The sequence below is a fragment of the Anopheles funestus genome, chromosome 2RL (assembly GCF_943734845.2).
Source record: "Anopheles funestus chromosome 2RL, idAnoFuneDA-416_04, whole genome shotgun sequence".
Lineage (NCBI taxonomy): Eukaryota > Metazoa > Arthropoda > Insecta > Diptera > Culicidae > Anopheles > Anopheles funestus.
In genome coordinates, this window is record NC_064598.1 from 73581349 (window position 1) to 73601127 (window position 19779).

General features: G+C 37.4%; 1 protein-coding gene across 4 annotated transcripts in view; it reads left to right on the forward strand.

Annotated features, from left to right (window-relative positions):
* Positions 1-250: 250 nt before the first annotated feature.
* LOC125760592 (trafficking kinesin-binding protein milt) overlaps positions 251-19779 on the forward strand; it is an 85544-nt gene continuing 66015 nt past the window's right edge. Inside the window, exons 1-5 of one of the 4 annotated variants that reach the window (XM_049420862.1) lie at positions 251-728; positions 862-1747; positions 2858-3034; positions 15627-15795; positions 17562-17771. In XM_049420862.1, coding sequence (XP_049276819.1) covers positions 15744-15795; positions 17562-17771 — 262 coding nt within the window. In that variant the 5' untranslated portion in view covers positions 251-728; positions 862-1747; positions 2858-3034; positions 15627-15743. Of the gene's footprint in view, positions 729-861; positions 1748-2857; positions 3035-8066; positions 8947-12296; positions 12810-15626; positions 15796-17561; positions 17772-19779 lie in introns of those variants that run through there. The other 3 variants (XM_049420863.1, XM_049420860.1, XM_049420859.1) reach the window with 3 other exon arrangements.

Consider the following 19779-nt stretch of genomic DNA (forward strand, 5'->3'; position numbering starts at 1 on the left):
TCCGTTCTGTCTTCCGTTCTTCCGTTATACCTTCCGTCTTTGTTATTAGGCTACCAAAGCCTCCTTCCGAAAAGTTAAATCTTCCGTAATACATCCGTATTACACTATATATTTTATTCAAATTTTCGTAAAAATTCTCGTGCTACGTGTAAGCTTATCTTAAGCAATCATTCAGCCGCGGCCAAACGTACGATTTCAGTGCTGTCACTGAAATTTGACAGCAAACGTCAGCTAGAACGTCAAAATTGTCATATTAATTTTTTTTCTCTTGTCCATACAAAAAAGATAACATGCAATGATCTCCTCTAGTGTGCACGATGTTTCTTGATTTCCCAAAAAGTGAGAGAAAATACTACTTTCCAAAGAACCGTGTGTGGTCGTAGCAAGATAAAAGTTATCCGAAAAGAACGCAGGAACGCAGAAATAGAAAGAAAATATCCAACCAACGTACCCGTACCATGTTATCGCACGGATAATTTTGGAACGTTCGGCGTCAGTAGCGATGGGTGCTGATAAATTCATGCCCAGCTTCCTTGATCAGAATCTTGTTGTCATGATACGCGTGTAGCAACAGAAGCAAACGCACGCAAGAACGCTAGTGAAAATTATCGTAGTTTATGGTGCGAAAGTTTGCATTAGTCATATTCGTTATTCGATGTGTGTGCGCGTAAATTACGTGAGTGATTCGGTGGCCTCGACACTAACGACGTCGTCAACGATAAATAACCGTGTGTGAGAAAGTTAGGCCAGAAAGGCCACAAATTCGTTCTTTTCTATGCATGTTGTTTGTTTGTGCATAAGTGATTCGTTGCACAGTGACGAATTTGGTTGAAAAGTTTATTGTTGTTTCATCGTTTTTAGTGTAATTAAAACGGGTGTTATACGTACGAGCCATCGTCATCATCAATCGGTAAAGTGTTGGCAGTTTCGAGAAAGTGTTTGGATTTCATTTATTGTTAAATTTTTGGCTTGTACCAGTATTCACGAGCCGCTGTGAATTGTAAATAATCGATCCCCCAAGACGTCTGTGCAGTTGTTCGTGAACCGTGTAGTGAAAAATCGTACCCAAAAGTAAGAAGAAAAGCAAAACAAAGTGTACGAGTAACGTGTGCTCTCTGGCCGCTTGTGTGCGTGTGTGTGCCGTAAAAATTGGTCATAAATGCTCTCACAGTGGTGAAAATTTTCTTCACGAAAACGACGGAACCTCCTCCCCCCGGCGAAACGGGTAGAAAAACCTCCCCAAAACAGCAGGGGGGAAAAAACACCGAAAAAAGTGAAGGGGCCCACTGCCACCACCGGAATCAGGTGGTGGAACGAATCGACGTCAGAAACGTGCACCGAAAAAAGGAGTCTCTGTGCTTGCTTGGTTTTTCTTTTTTGGGGAAAGAAAATGTAAGCAAAATTGACCGCACCTTTCCCGTCTTCTACCTTTCTGTTGATTGATGTTTTACGCAAATACGTGAATGTATGTGTGTATGTGATTGTGTAGTGATCAAGTGAGGTGAGGAAGCGTGGGAAAATCGTGCTTTAAAAGAAGAAAATCCCTGCATTTAAAGGATAATGCATATATCCCTGCTCCCGCATCAACTGTGTGCGCACGTGTGAGAGAGAAAGAGAGAGAGAGAGAGAGAGTCCGAGAACGTGTGTGTGTTTTCATCTTTCGTCATCTGTCTGTACCAAGGAAAGAAATAATAATCAAAAGCCAATCTACCCTTGAGCCTACTGCACCACAATTGCATGAAATAAGGTAAATCTACTCGATATTACGTATTTTGTGGCGAAAAACTTAATTTACGGGTGAAAACTATCGATGAAGTTAGGGGTGTTATTGAGGGTTGTTTTTTTTTTGGTCGAAGCAGTCGATTATGTCATCCCCCTTTCTGTGTGCATAGCTGTGCTAGTCGATCTTCGAAGTACAAACAAACGTGTGTACAGTTCACGCACGATCGTGTGCTCTCCTCATGGTGTATGTGTGAGATGATTTCATCGATATGAAGATTTAACTGAAGGACACAAAACTTAGTACACAATTCCTTTTCTGTCATTTTAGTAACAACGATGAAATGACAGCTACAGCATCGTAGACTTTTTCGGTCTACTTGGATGACGTCCGGCGACGAATTGCTTGTGTACATGTTGCCGTTTTCATTTATACAACCCCCAAAACGAGGCATTTGCTGGTCATTTTCTCAGTTTCGAAGCTTCCGCTGATGACCCTAACCTTGAGCGTGCTGTGCGTTCTCCTCTTTCGGTACCGTGGCATGGTGCGAAGTACTCCAAACAGTAGCAAACGAAGTAATCAAGTGTCTGCGTTTTTTTTTTGCGATGGAGACGACGATGCTTTGTTTAATTCATGAAAAACATCACGAAATATGAAACTAAACGAAGTGCCAAATGGAGCTAAAGCCGACGAAAGAACCAGAAACACACGAATACCAAACCGGGAAGCGTGCGAACTGTTTTTTTTACTTTTTTGTGGGTCTCCACACAAGGTAACGGACGGAGCTGTTGGCTGTTGATGCAGAACGCCTACCCCGGTCTGGCTCAGGTGCAAGTGCATCTGTAGGGGTTTGCTTTCCATCCCATGGGTGACCGACTTTGCGTATCAAATTGCATAATTTTATCGACCGGCAAAGTGGAAACAATTACGCTCGATAAAATGAGTGCATGAGTTGTGTGAACTTTTTCCTTCAAAGGGCTGTTTTCCGTTTGGCCATATCTTCCTTTTATCTAAATGCTTTTTTGTAACTTATGGTACAATTTCTTTTATAATTACTTTTATCTTGTCTTATTTTGAATTTCATTTTATATCGTTAAGTGCATTTTTTTCTGATTTTTGCTTTCCTTTCCATTTTAGAAACGAAACGAAGCGCACAAAAGTGAGCCAATAAAACCGAAACAAACAAAAAAAGATGCACAAATCAGCCGGCCGGAATAATTTACCACTGGCTGGGCTTTAACTACTGCTGCACAATCATCGGCCGTACAATCATCGCACACCTACAACCGGCGCACATCATTTCATCAGCAAAGGGTAAGTACTTTAGGCGTTAATCTCCCTCCCATCCCCCTTTACCGGCGTATCATCGGTACGCACGTTTCGGGGTAACAAGATAACATGGAGATGTCTAGCGAAGACTTTATCACTAAGCGTTGAAGTTTGATGTTATCGTACGGTTTTAATGGTGCTTTACAGCGAACCGTACGCTGTGGATGTTAGCATGTGGGAACTGATAACTGACTGCTGCAAAAAAAAGGTAAAATCGTTCAAAGGTTTTTGCGCCTGCAATTAAGCACCGATGCGTCGCAATTATAGCGCAAAAAATTGATTCATCATCGATTTCCGTATCGATATCGCGTAAAATACATTTTCTTGTATCATTTGTAAGAATAATCTTCACGGTATTAGGTACTATCATCCTTCAAATTATTTGTGCCAAAAAATATTTTATGGAGACAAGTTATTTGTCAAAGAACTTTAAATAAGAGGGTAGTACACTCTCGCGACATGAAAAGGTGCTTTTCGGGTTTTTTTTAAGTTAATTATTTTAAATTTCAAAATTTTGGTCAAAACAGTTTTTTATATGTTTATTTTTCGTGTAAATGTCGTAGCAATTAAATATAAATAAATAAAATAAGTTTTGTTTTATGTCGCTTGCCGGCTATCAATATATTGTTTTAGCTTTCATTGAGCAATAGTGTTGTGCTTATTGAGTCTTTTGAAAAGAGTTCCATTCAAATCATGAACCGACCCTCAAAATATTAACAATTTTCATAACTTCAAATGAATCCTCAAAGATTCTTAAATTCTGAATGATTCGCTTCTTACATACTTAAATTAAAAGGGTTAATCGGGAGGTGGGGTTGGGGGATGGTGGAAGGGCAATAGCATAAATCATCGGAATGTCCCGAAACTCTAAGGAATCATAATTCAATGAGAATTCATGAATCTTCAGAATAAAGATTCAGAGTAATTTATTTAGTTCATAGATTCATGAATCTGACTCAGATTCACCCAACACTATTGAGCAACTCTTTCAGTCTCTGCATCAGGTTTACTGATTAGCGGACATCATGGAACCCGCACCGTTGGAACTAAAACAAAATGGATATTTTTCCCTTAATCACCAACAAATTAATAACCATCCTACTGTAGGATTTTTTGATTGGGTTGAAAAATAAAAATTTACGACGTTTAGAAAAAAGCTCAGGTTTTCGGACGCCAGAAACAAAATAAAAGCTTGCACCGAAGAGCCATTAGTTGAAAGAGACGTTGACGGCTTGGTACGATGACAGAAACATTTATGTAAAATCCAATAATGTTAACCATATTTCGATTGGGCTTAATAATTTTAAATTATTTTTAAGTGAAGGTGTCCACTAACTTTGAAAATATGGTTTTGGGATAATAACCTTTGAAGTTTTGAGATCTCCTCCAAGCACAGCGTTGCAGTTCGATCAGCTGCTGTCTTGAGGAATTTTTAAACTAAAATAACAATATTTTATAACTTATAGAGTTCACTAACCCCTTGCTCCATAAAAAAGTATATTTATCTTTTTTGCTTAATAGACAAAATGATTTCCAATGGTAGTCATGCGCAAGAAAGCAGCATTAATCCATTCGCTTCTCGACAGAAAGATTTATGTACGGAATCGATAAATTGTTTCATCTTACAACGCACATTGAAACACAAAGCAAATCCGTCTAAAGTTACGATCATCATCACTTCAACAAATACATCCCATTCAGCCTGATGCAGCTTGTTGTACTTTCACGGGTTTAACAAAAGAGTTTACAATGCAACAACATGTTGCCGGTTACAAATTGTTAGTGAAAAGATGGAAACTGATCCGCTCTTTTGGTTTCAATTTTCCTCGTTCGCCACTTAATTAGGGCGTTCATCTACCTCGGTTTTGTGACCGTTGCCGTTGGGCTACCATGTGGAAATGTTACTGTATTGCTCTACCGTAAGCTTCCGGTTGTATGGTGTTAGTTTTCCATGTACGAAGCAAGCATTCTCCTCATATAACATATGATAACCTTTTCACTTTCAACGTCGCGTTGTGGTAACACAGCAGCGGACATTTGATGAGTAAATTAAGGGCGATTTTATGCGTCATAAACTATATTTTTTAATAGGCATATTTCCATTTTAATATATCGTATTTTCGGTCTGCTACTAACTAATCGGGAAGTTTAAGATTAAAAGTATAAGAAACAAGCTGTTGGAAATGTGGCATGATTTATTTATATTTTTCTTTCATTGGGGAAAGAAGGGATATACTATCCATACTTTAGCTGGACTGCTGTTTCCTGTCATGCTAAATTATCATTCATCGCGTATGCAACATGCATCGATGCATCTATGCAGGCAGGAAGACAACATGTAACAAGTATAAGCAACACTTGAAACTGCATGCCCCAGAGAAGATGTAGTCGTAAAGTTGACAGTCAACACCAGAACCGAGTGAAGGTATATTTACTAAAATAAACTCCGCAACAAGATGAGAGTCGTCGAAGCGTTTTGGTTTAATGTTTCAGCAACCTACACAAATTTCTACTTGTGATATGTCCCGGTTTCAAGAATGTTCATACAACTCGTTAATGCATGAAGGAGTTGATTTTTTTGCTGGACTAATTTAGAGTAAAAATTGTATTATAACAATCACTTCACACAACGGAAACATTCCTTTTATTTGTTTTTTTATTCCATCCGATGCAATCCGCTGGCACCCTACACTCCGGGAATAGATCCTCGGAAAACATGATTCACCGCGACACCTCACAGTGCGACTCTCCCACTGAGTTGCAACACATAAGGAACGATTTGGGAAAAGTTCTAATAATAACATGTGTATCAACACGCGGGCGCACATTCTTCGATCCGTGGTGCAGTGTTATCCCACCGGCTATCTTCGAGTGGGTAGCAGAATTAGACACTAGTCTTTGGAGAAGCCAATAACACCTTGGAGAGCTGAAGAAGCTTTATTCGATTTGTTGGCGAACCCTTGTAGAGTTGTTCTCTAGATTTATTCAGCAAATTATAAGGCTTGCCAGAGGGAACTTTTTTCTATTTACAAAGGGTTTTCTGGTAGAAAAGGTTTCAACAGAGTGCTCTCACTTGCCCTATACTCTTATCGGAAGCGTTGGTAACGTCCTTCAACTTTGAGAGCGTGCATTTTGACGTCACGAAGACTGATAAAAACCGAACGAAGAGAGGCTTGTCTCGTGATCTAAGAAAGTAGAAGCCTTTAGCTTATGCCTCGGTTTACCAAACGGTGGAAGTGATTAAGCTTCTTTCAGCTTTGTTATCAATTAATCATATGACAGGTCGGTTAAGAGCTGATTCCATTCGTGTGCCGCTTGTGCAATTCTTTGCTCGAGAAGGGGTTTCCGCTACAGATTCATTGTATGGCGTTGGTATTAGTTTTTACCTTTCATATCGTACATTTACATGCATTTTTCTATTCAGTTTAGACTAGCCGCACACTTTTTCCTGCGCGGGTAGGCAAACAAACATGCTGCTTGCTAAAAATCTGCTGCTGCTTGTAGGAAAAAGTATGCGGCTAATCTAAACTGAATAGAAAAACCCTGTATACAAACGGTGTTCGAGAGTTAAGTTTGTCACAAGCTTAAAGATGTACTGTTTGTTAACACTTTTTCGCTTAGAAAAGAGACTCGCAAGACCGGATGAAAAGAAATAATGAATATCTCTGTATTATATCGGCTTCTTTTTTAAATCTTCTTCATGCTTTCTAGCATCAGATTTATTCATGGATGGTTCCATTCTGTCTGGCTCGATTGCTTCCGGCGACGTTTTATTGAGAACATGCTCTATGCTTAGCAAAGATGGAAAATATGCTGTGAGAAAAAGAAAACCCAGAAACAATACACGAAAAGGGCAGTCGCAAGTCTATTGAAAAAAGTCCATGGAACTAGCGGAGATATACCTACTAGTTTGCCTTACTATAGTCGACTTTGTGTTCAGTTGAAATTGGTTCTATACTTTTTGAAGACATTTGTAAAAATGATATACAGTAAAACCTCTTATAACTAGATTAATTTCTACTATTATGTTATTCGGTAATTATGTTATATGGAAAATGTTTTTCGTTTAATTTATATAAAAAGGGCAATAATGTGTTCCTCACCGAAACACTCATTTAAAGTATCTATAATTTGTTTATGTTCGAGATGAATTGAAAAATCGATTAAAATATATCATATTTGCCAATGTCAAATTCGTGGTACCAATTTATCAGAGCAATCTTTTCAATTTTCCATATCGAAGTTTCGTCAATATTTAGGCTTCGATAGCGAGCAGCAAAAATAAAAGAATTTAAAAAGCTTATGCGATATTTTGATCGTTACAAAGGGGTATTTTCGTTGCATGTATATTCGCTCGTTATGTGAAAAATTCGTTGAAAAAAGAGGTATTTGTGTGAAGGGCTCTGTTTATTTTGGAGTTATGTCAGCTCCATGTCAGCTTATTGTTTGTTGATTTGCAAGTTATTTGTTTCTTCAGTCGACCTTCAGTGCATTGGAGTGAATGCAGAGAAAGCAATTTAGGATCTATCCATGTTTTTTTAATTGTCATTAGCCAATTTGTTGATTATTTGAACACTTTTTCTCATATGGAGCTACAACATCAAGAGAGAAGACTTGCCCTACCATTTCAGGGCTTGACTTTATTTACCCGTAGGAGGATAGTCAGTCATGGGTACGAAGGTTTCGGACCAGATGGGATTTGATAAGTGTCCTGTCGTGTAAAGACCAGCACAGCCACCACATACACCACCGGTTCGCCCCATTTTCTAATACACTCTAAAGTAAAGATAGTTCATACAACATAGCACAGCTACTTTTAAGTAGATATTTCCTTCCTATTTGTTAATGATTGATGATACTATAATGTTCTGAGTAATAATGCCTGGTCATCAGTATTAATAAGATAATATTTATCTTCTGGTAACGTATTCAATTAATCACATGTTTTGTTATTTTACCAACTGAGATTGATTTCATTTTCGTTACTTAAATAAAATTTGTAAAAATCATACGTCAATACGTAATAAAACAGCATTTTTTCATTCATGTTTTTTAAACAATACAGTGAAGTTTCTATAACTGAATCTTCCTCCTTTTAACAATTTTTTATTTTTAAATTTCTTACACATATTTATCACTTTTGTTCGCACGTGGTTATTGTTTCAACATGCATAGGCCAAAATATCTCGCGAATTTACGGTGAGCTCGCACCAGCACCGGCCAAAAACAAAATTCATACGTTCGGAAAAGTGCATACGTGATTTGGCGCACATGTTTATCTTGCACTTGGTAACGATGTCTGAACCGAAGTGTTGGAGTCAAGGCGAGGTAACATGTTGTTACCCCATATGGTAGTACAGGGATGCGAATACAGATTGATGTGGAAGTGGGACAGATACCACGACTTACTGGAAGCAAACTTCATTGCGTGTTGTTTGAACGGGGAATTTACTTTCAGTTGCCTTGTGGTGGACATTACACATTACGATTCACATGTTTCTATGTATTATTTAAAAAAGTTACAAAGTTTATTCTTCTTCTTCGGAGAGCTATCTACTTGAAACGAAAGCAGGAACTGAGGAAAATATTTAGTCAAGTTCGGTGGCTGCTTGCGTCAAGAAGTTGGGCCAAATTTAAGGTTTGTTGTTGACCGGCAGCTGTGACCAGTATGTGATTGACGACACGATTGAGTCGATATCTCGTTCAGCCGTGTTGTTGTACGTGTTAGTAAAATGGAACTCTGAATGCGTGTGAGTATACTGCAACGATGACTGTTGCTTGCATCAGACGAGTTTTATTATTTGTGCAGTGTTAAAGTGACTTGTGATCGCTGAATTAACCAGAAATCCTCTCAGAACTCCTGCAATATGTGTATCATTAAAAATAGTCTCTGCACAGTGAGTAATAGTTCAGTTTAAGTGTCTTATTTCACGTAACTATTAGCTATTAACACGTTTAAAAAAACACTTCTAGATGCATCGACGAAAATGTAGCTGAATTGCTGATAAAATACCTTCGTTTCTCAACTGTTTCTTTCTGTGGTCCAAAAGATGGTGGCGCTTGTTGAAAACTTATTTATATTTAAAGAACGTTTAGTGTAACCTGAGACGGCTTTTTTTGCACAAGAAGCCATATTCCGTACTGTGTTAAATGGACGGCAAACAAGTGACATTGACATTGTCGTTTGGAAAATCCATGCAAAAGCAAGTGCCAATTGAAGACAGCTTTTCTTCGTCAGTCAATTTGGCGAAATGTTTTTTTCTTCTTTCTACTATTGGTTACATATGTGTGAAATGTTGTTGGGGTTGCCTTTTTTTTTGGTCGTTTAAAATATACTAATTTTACGCGTTAGTTCATTGGACCAGGTCAAAGCAGTTCGAATGTCCTTGCGCACACAGTTTTCACTCATTTGTAAAATCATTTAAATGTTGACGGTTGAAAGCATTTGTTGACAGGCTAAATTTAGATATTAGCATTAGTTTTTAAGGTGCTTATGTTAGGCAAGCATGTTTTGTACTATTGTTTAAATGAGTGTTTCTTAAACATTTTTGTAGATGCTTTATTTTTCATTAATTTTTAATTTGGTCTTTGGTCTATACTAGAAATTAAGATAAATAATTAAACTAGAGGGATCAAATTAAAAAAAAAATTCTTGAATTTAGATGGACCAACATACTTTAAAATTTAAATGAATGTACAAACTTTATTGATATACATCAATAAATCACAACTAATAAACTAGAACAAGGAAATATTATGAAAAACAAATTATTTTTGCCACCAACCCAGACGACCTTTAAAGCTCTTTTGAACCCAAATTCGCAGAAAACAAAAATCCTTTATCGTCAGAGCAGATTTATGCAACCTCACGCTTGAGTGTCATATGATGTCGTGCATCATCGACAAATTTATATTTCTTAAGCCACCCAATCCTATCGCTAGCTTTGGCATCCGTCCGGACTAGACACTGGGATTAAGGAGAGAACAGGGGGGCCGTGAATGAAGGCAACACTCTCCGTAAATGACGTACACCCTCACGAGATCATCCTTAACGCCAGCACGAGAGACAATTTGTCAGCCATTTTTTTTTGGGATTTTTTTTTGCCAACCTCTCTAGACTATACACTAGCGGGTGTTTTAGTTATTTTTAACGATTCATTAACAAAATTTGGCCGCAATTTTGTTCCGATTTTCTCGCACAAACCAACTAACACCGTGAGCATGAGGTTTGTGTGATGTAATAAATATGCTATGCATGAAGCTATGTTCGGTTTCAGTTGGTCTGTAAAAGGGTTTTCCCTAATGCTGCTCATACTATTACTGCTCATACTAAGCTTTTTGCACGTGTTATGCATCTTTGCGATGCGAACGAAGGTGGTGCATTGTTTTGTGCAATATAATTTATTCAGCTTTCGAGCTTCTGTGCTCCAACTATTCATCCATTCTTTCGTTGCTTTCCTTTCCTTTTGGTTTTGCATATATGTAGTTATGCTGCTTGATACAATGTTGATGATGTAATAATATACCGTTTCCCGTATAAATCTTTTTGATTGGTTTTATTTAAAACTATCATGACAATAATACAAAAAAATCAAATAACAATGTAACATGGTCAAAATTAATATAAAATGAATTACCAATGAAATAATTTTCGGTTAATTTTTTATAAATTAATATTCTTCTATTTAAACCACTTTGAAGAACCTTTCTATCTCTAAAACATTTTTATTATGTACACACTTCTTACGTCCTATTATGTGCGCGAGGTCCGTTTTATTTTTTCCCAACTTTTTTATGGCGTTGACGTTCGATGTTACGTTTGATGGCCGTTCAGTCGTGCAAAGGTTGAATCTTTTTTACTTTAGCGATCGAAAGAAAAATTCGTTTGTCGATGTTGTTTACACATTGTGCTCGTTACGGGAAGAGTTGGTGTTAATTATGAACTCTCGCTCGTTTGTTTTATTTCTGTGATGTTTGAGAATACCTTCTTAAACGCTTTCTAAGCTGACAGACGGCGAACTTTGCTGGCGTATAGAACTTGGGACATCTAACGCTAGTCACGAATAAGGTTATATCGTGCGAAACCAGTTATCTAACGAACGAACTGGCACTGAAAAGTAGCATTCCTTCAACTTTCAAGTTCATATCCTTAGCGAGCATATGAAAATTAAAGTGTGAGAATTGGGGTGATCTTCCATCATTTTTTTCTGCCGAACTAAAAATAAGTTCTTTTCTTAATAAGGTGTTGTCTAGTTTAATTTTCAATTTTATCTATTTTTATTTTACATATACTATACATGTCTTTTTTTTTAATATTCAAGATGGCGGACTATAAGTAGAATAGGTTCGAACAAAGTTGAAAAGAAAATATTCCCAATGTGTTTCAATTTCTATCAAATCTCTCAAACATGACTCAATTCAATTCGATTTCGATCAAACTATCTTACTTGAAGAGATTTATTGCATTGTTGATGGTGCGAATCAAGTACCTTTGCCCACTTTCATCCCTGCCTATAGACGCTTCCGGCGCAATGTGAGAAACCATGGTTTGGTTTTGCACGGTGTTCGGCTTCGAAGTGGTGGATCTATTTTGATTCATCGTAACGTAAACGAAGTGCATCTTGCTAACGAAACTTCGCGACCAATTGGCGTCAGAGCGTAACACCGGCAAAGTGGTGATCCTCATGACGAATCGTTTAAACAGGCGCGATCGTCTCTTTCTTTTCTGCCCGCCGAGATGAGCGTGTGGTCGCGAAATTGATATAATTTCCTCGACTTGCTTGCTAACAAAGCGAACCCTAATACAGTGCTAACAAAGCCAGGGAGTCGTTGGTGATGAGAAGGGGATGCTGGGGTTCATGGCTAACAATTGAAGAAGAGATCACCCTAGAGAGCCAAAGTAAAATATTTCTTTTACACCAATTATATATAATAATGGTTAATTTTTAATTAAATAATGAAATTTTCCAGTTAAATCAGTTAAATAAATGTTTATCTTAAAGTAAATATTAGATTTTCTATTATTTTTAAGAATTGCAACAAACGAAATATTATTTCATTTCAACTGTTTTGTTCTCGAGTGTGTTTGTTAGTTTTTTTTACAATAATTTACACTTTTTTGCGAAAAATATTTACAAACCCTGTTTATGCTGTTCTTCTAAAACCAAACAACAACATCACCGGTGCAAGAAGTACCCGAGATCACAAACAAAACAAATCATCCAACCTGCCACAGCGTCTTACCCCGGCAATGGGTTTGAAGTTGATCGTGGCTGTTGCTCTAGTTTCGTTTCGCTTCGATTAGTGTTCGATTTTCGCTGGTTAACACTGCCGTACTCTTGGGTGCCGAGAAGCTCAGCGTGTGTTACGGCCAAGAAAAACGGAACATATTGTGTAACTAAGGTGTAACTGTTTGCGTTGAAGTGGTCCAAAGCTGTTTGCACTGCCCTGTTGTGTTTTTCCTTTTCCTCCAAAAAACCTTGTCGAAGGAAAGATGGATAGTGATGACCAGATGAAAAGGAAAATACTTGTGTACGTTGGTGTGCAGTGAATTAAGTGATTTAAGTTAGCAAAAAACAAACACAATGGCGAAAAATAATCGTTCAAAAGTGAGGAATGGATTAAATTGATATGAAATTTTGCAAACAAACCAATATCATCCGGTATGCTCCAGTCTGTGAACGTATACGCTTACGTTAAGGCCACGATATGTATTGGATTTTTTCGGGAACGGTACACTCTCAACAGTTCGCCACTATGCGTAAGTCCATTACAAATTAGACCGAATAGTTTGCACAATGGAGCACAACCAAAAACAACTCACTGCAAGTAGTCGATTAATTAATGTTCAGTTATAATGTGTTTTATTTCCTCTGCTAACAACAGATCTTTGGACGTGAGGGCAGGTTGCTTTATCATGTTCTGTAACGAGAAGCACTATACAGTGCAGTGCTACGTTTCTCTTCACACTTGTTGGTTGCTAATTGTTTGTTTTGTTTTTCATGTACACTGAAAACAATGTTTAATTAGCTAAAAACAGTTATTGAGAAGAATCTTAAGTTTGTTAACCAGCGAACAGTTAGTTGGTAGAAACTTCAGGGATGATTATACTGCTCAAGCTTTCGTTTTAATTTTTGCATCCGGAAACCTTTTTATAATGTTGCCAATGAAAGGGAAAATATTATTTTGTACATTTCATGAAATGTTGTTTGCCTCGAGAACTTAACCGTCAGGACTCAGAACTAATTTAAAACAAATCTTACAATCTTTACATATAAAGTTCACCGTTCAGCCGCATTGTCGTCGAGAATACCATGTCGGTCAAAAGATTTTTTTTTGCTTATTAAGAACGGCCAGGCATTTGCTAGAACGATTCTTCTTTACAAAGTCTTTAGAAAGATTAAATATATTTTAATTTTTTTAATCCAAAATCTTTTACAAAATTTTGTATTTGTTTTTTTTATTCATAAAGAACGGCCTGGAATTTTGTATTTGTTATTCATTTAAAATTTAATTTTTTACTAGGTCTCAGAAATTTTATCAATCGACTAAAAACTCTTTTTTTGCATTTGTTCCTTATCGCACATGTTGTTGTCTGTCTGCTTGGACGGAATTAAATTCAAAATATCCCTTTTGTCGGTATCTAGTGTAAGATAATTGTATGTACGCAATGCATGTTTATCCGTTTGTCGTATAATCCTTCCGGATCGCAAGCATTTAATATTTTAATCACGAACTGGTGAAAACCTTATCGCTAGGGTGTCAACCCGGAGGAATTTCTTCATGTGTCTTGTGTGAAGTTTATATTGTTTTTAGCAAAAAATAGAAATAAAATACGTGCTTTTGATGCAAAAAAACTGATTACTTCCTTCAACGGCTGTGGAATAAATTATGCACTATTGCACACGTTGCACCGGAAGTAGCCATGGGTTCGTTAAACTCCTGACCTGACCCAATGTGGTGGAGGTATAAAAATCGATACGCGTCGTCTCAAAGGGTCAAACCACGTGCTTGACGTCTGATGTAGAACTAGAAGTTGCATAACCGATTCTACCATGAACTATTTCAAGTTATGTGTAACGTTTTTTATGATTTATGATTTTGCATTTTGGATTTATTTTTATACTTTGACCGTTACGCGCTTCATTGACTAGACACAGGAGAAAAAAAGTTTGCTTCTCTGCAGTAAAATGAAATAGTTCATACGGTTGTGTAAGTAAAGAACAGCAAATGTGTTTGACACCTAAAGTTCGTTTTGTTTAAATGGGTTTTGGCACAGCGTTGCATTGATACGTTGCCAAACTCATGAAGAGTTTGTTGTACGAAACATTTTTTTTGTCAGGAGTTTAGTAGAGAGATGAGTAATGTAAAATGTTGGTAACCCTTCTGCATAATATTTATTTTACACTGATCTTGAAAGATGTGTTCTAGTTTTTGACATAATGATGTATGTTTAGAGGTGTTTCTTGTTCGGAACATACTGACAGTGACTTACAGACAGGGTGGAATAATCACCGGTTCTAATTAATATTTTAATCAAATAAAAATTGTTGTCAATTGTCTTATATTGTCTGCAGTAGAATCATTTTAATTTATGAACTTTCAATGAATTAAAATATTGATCGCTTAAAGTTGATCCATTTCTGATTATTATTATAGTCTAACAAAAATCAATCTAACATTTTTTGTTATTTATATTTAAGAACCGTATATTTATATAACCGTGCCAAGCTATGTCATTCTAAAATAAATAAATAAACCATGCAAACTGCTTTATCACCCCTTAAATTTCACCCAACTCTGCCGTTTGTTTGTTTAGACACGTTGATTATGGGGTGGTTCACGGGCCCTATCAGCTTGGTAGTTCGTTAGCGTGGTAAAAGTTGTACGATATTTTTAATTCGCATTTCTTTAATTCGTTACGACCGACGCCAAAAGTTGGCGAACAGTGAGAAACTGCCACATGGACTTTGTACTTGAATTGAAGCGTTTGGTAGCACGGATTTGGTAGTTCAATGGCTTGCTAGTTATGTAAAGCTTTTTCCCTTTCGGCGGATTTACAATCCCCATTACAACCGACGGCTAATTATGTCACCGACGAAGAAATTCGTATACCCATTTCTCTCGACACCTTGGCCATTCGAAATGGGATAACCCTGCCCTTTCGGTGTGGGACGGAGCATTTTTTTTTTTGCTTGCGACCTTTTCACACGCACTAAACTACGGTAACTGGCAAGCAGTGTTTAACGAGATGGACATAATTTTACATGATGTTGGGAATGATATTATGTGTTAGTGGGGTGGAAAGCTGTATGACACACTCTACGAGATCTCGTTAATTCCGCCAACGAATTGAAAGGTTAAAGTTCAAATTAACACTGACAACAAACATAACCTTGACTTTGGGGACGTACAATGTGAACGAAGAAATGGATAAATTAAATACAATGCTGTGTTGGCAATAAGTGTAGCTTTGCAAGAAATTTGAAATGCATTACGATTTTTTTTCTCTTCAAGGTTTTGCGCTTTTGAATCAAATAAAATTGATTATTGATTTTTGTTTTTTTTTCCTCCACAGGAACAGTATCAATCCAAACTGGCTGCCTCACAATGTGGGGCCAGGATTCCCCTGAGCCCCAACACTCAGGCGACAATCGAAAAGCATTTGCCAGGGCTGCCAAGCAAGCGATTGCTTATGCAGCAGGCCTCTAAGATAACAGAAAAACGAGATGTTGGATGCATAACTGGTGAGTATGATTATCAAGAGTTCGGTTTTACCTACAATAGCGTAGATAAAATAATAGTTTCTTCCATCTGTTTCTGGTGACATATCAGTAAACCTCGGCAAACAAACATCACCTGTTTGTTTGGTCAATTCCATACCACGCTGGATGGACTATTCATAACTTTCGCTTATTCAGCAGCAAACTGCGCATGAATTGTGACCAATTGGGGACGGAGCGTACATTTCGAACTCCTTCAAACGTGTCGCACAGCATGTGAAAATGTGTGAATGAATTTATACGGCTTGGAAATAATATGCAGAACCGCAGAAGCGGTGGCGAAAACGTTCAAGTTTGAAGGCACATTGTTTCGACATAATATGATTGCAAACCGAAATGGAGAGTCGTTGTGTTGATGTGTAGATCGAAGCCATCCGATGGAGCCTAGTGAGGTTTGCATGATGAATTGCTATAAATATCGCTACACTCCGGGCATACTCGTCCGTGCTGGAAAATGTAATATTGGAAAATTATCTGTTTCATCTCTCGGCTCCTGGTAGTAAGTGGAGAAATTATTATTGAAGTTATTTTAGGGCACAATGCAATCGATTATCCTTGGGCTCAATCGAAGCTCAAGATCAATTTTTACTCAAAACTCAATCGAATGTAAAGATAGATAAACTCTAGCTTGATGATTGTATTCGTTCCGATGACCTGCGACAAGTGTTCAATTTCACCGAATGTTATGCTCCAATTCCGCTACTATTACAACGGAGAGATGCGGACCAGCGATGATCCGTTGTAGAGTTTTGTTTGTTGCTATGTCCGTGTTTTGTAAAGTTGGCAAGTGTTGATTAAAAGTAGAGAGTATGAAATACCAACTCCATAACCGACGAAAGCGGTGTGGACGTTTAATCAGTGCGAAAGAAAATGCTTTGCAATCAGCGACAGGAAACAGACAACTATTTGCAATTTGTAGGACAGTGTGATATTGTTTTATAGACACCTTGTTTGAAGATAAGCGTTATATTTAATAATGGTAATGGTAAGTGGTTACCAGTCAGAACTGATAAAATGTATTCGTTGCAGTTGAATCATGTCCATTGAGTGAATCAATTCTTGAATTCTAGAAAACAATTGCAGACAAGAATTGTTACTTTGAATGGGTTGATTATGGTTGATAACAATATATCTATTTACAGTTTCAAAATTTGTTAGCTAAATGTATTAAAGTAGACATTCATCAGTTAATGAAAAAAGAGTTGTTATACGCCCGATATGGAAGTTCTGCTTTTTCATATGCTGGCACAAAACGCATTCTTTCGTTTTTATTGCACCATTTCAGCTGAACGACATTTACATATTTTCGAAATAACTAGCTGCACACTCCCTGCAGCTCTTGAGCCACGTGATGCATTAGTGACCGCTTTCGGATTATATCTGTGCAACGTGTTGTTTGTAGAACAAGCTGTTTTCTAAAAACAGCTGCTGTCCATCAATGAGTTTTCAACACGTAATCCGTCCAACTAAATAGGACATCATGGTCTCCCCAGTTCCGGTAACTGCACAAAAAAGCAACCAAACACGCATAAGTTCTTAAATTATGTTCATTGTAAATTTCAATTGTTCATTAGTTTTACATATTTAAAGAAATTGTTAAATTCTCACATTTTCTATTCTATGTTTTTTGTTAATTACATTGTTTTGAAAATAGGATCGGTAAAGCAATATTGTAATTGTCCTATTTCTTTAATGCCCTGCTTAACGCCTTTTACCTTTTCCCCCCACAGAAGTATGCAGTACCGACGATCTACCGGAGGTGGAGATTTTCTCCCTTCTCGAGGAGCAAATCCCACGGTACAAGATCCGGGCGGATACGACTACCACATTCGGGGGCTACGAAAACCAAGATTGGTTCGTGCAGTATCCAGCGCTACCAATACCGACGGAAGGGCTCGGATTGACGACTGAGCAGACGCGGGAAGCGCTTAACTATTTCCGTAAGTAGAATCCATTTTATAAATACACATCCGTTTATTTTTGAAAGTTTGTATTTGGCTGGCGTTCACTCTTTTTCCCTACGGTTTGTGGACCATCTGCTCGCATCGGCAGAGACACAAACCACAACGGAAACGCGGTGCGCCTTGCAAGAGCCCTCTGTTAGCTATCAATGGAACTATAGGCTGAAGTGTTTGTCGAACTTTCCGCCCGATGGCGCTGCTTCGAGCTGTGGCTCATATGGAAAGAAAACAAAAACCAATCATTCAAATATTCGTTTTTTATCTTTTTGAGATGATCACATGGTAAAATCCAATTATTGTAAAGGGAAATGTTATTTTCAGCCAAATAGAAGAAAACAACCTTTTTTGACTTTTTATAATTATTCTTCTGTTTGGTGCAACTGCACGAATCTTCAATTCAAAATTACTCAATCACATAAATATTTAATACTATAGACAACAAGCCTTTTGTTGCAAAATTAAGTTTCCTGTTCAATTCCGTGCGAGCGTCATCGTGCACGAGTTTGCAAGGTAAGTGTTGTCACGTTGTTTATCTTATCAGTTTGCACTTTGTAGGTGGACCCGGTTGCAAAGAGCCTATAAATGTAAGATGTGAACTTGTTCTGATAACAAAATAGTCTTCTTCCATTATCAATATTGATTCGGTTCAAAATTCTCGGTCAGAGAAAATGGAGTACTATTTTTTTTGGGATGAAATTTTCAATTTAATCAATAATGATTGTTGTAACATAATAAACGTACAACATAAAATATGGCCATTTGATTATTTTTAAATTTATTTTGAAATGAGAATAAGATTAATTTATAATATAATATTGTCCATATATCGGACATCTTGTGTGTTGCGATCTTGTTTTTTTGTGATTCCTCCGGATATAGAACTTTGTACGGGAGATATAAAGTATAGAACATTGATTCATAATTTAAAATTAATATTAATAATTTATTGATCTACTATTATCGCTAATCAGTGGATTTGGATTCAACAGCGTAAGTAACTAATCGGTCACCTCTGGTTGATCACGGCCGGAAAAGCACAGTTTTCAGTATGGTAACGCGAAATGTGCAATACTGATTCACAGATTGTTGGTAAACGAATCCGCAAACAATTGTCATTCTTAAGACTTTCTGATATCTCATATACACGAGAACTTTTCACAGTTTAAAATTTATATGGCGATCCTTAATATTTCCTATTTCATTCAAATTAATATTTCTTTTTTTCACAAATGATGCTGGTTTCCGAAACAATCTACGTGATACATAGAACATCTTTAATACATGACGGTTCTTTCAATCAGTTCATCGTCAGTTACTCCACTGGCCAACCTTCACACTAGATTCCCACAGTGATGATGAAAAGGTAATACACCAAAGCAAACGTTTCCATTTGCACCGACCATCATTGTCATCATCGTAAAATTGACAGATACCTGGCGCTAATGCGCGACACTTCACACGTTGTTACTGAAATCGATTAAGAAATGACCAGCTCGCGAGGTTTTTTGCGCACTCCGCCTAACCCTCTGTTGTTAAACCACGCTCAAAGGTGCAGTTTCGTTAGAGGACGCATTTCTTGATAGAAATTCACCTTCGTTGATGCGTGAGTTATTTCGGTAGATTGAAAAGATGGAGAAAATTAAATTCACATCAGGACGTGGGAAGTTTCCAACAAAAAAAAAAGCTTTTTACTTGCAACCCTTTTTCAAATGGTTAAGAAATAACGCTCCCGATGGAAGGTAATTTGGTCGATTATGACAATCCGTCTTTAATGGGCAACCCTAATGGTTATCGTTACGTTGCGTCAAGGGTTGCCCATTGTCAGCAGGATGACCTTCAACTGCTGCTACAATAACTCATTTATCGTGCAGCATAAGTAACACTAGTGTCCGTGGGCGATGAAAATGAATCCGATTTGAAGTAACGAAATATAACGCACAACTGAAGAAAGTGCCCGACGTCAGACAACACTTTTCCACGCTCAAAA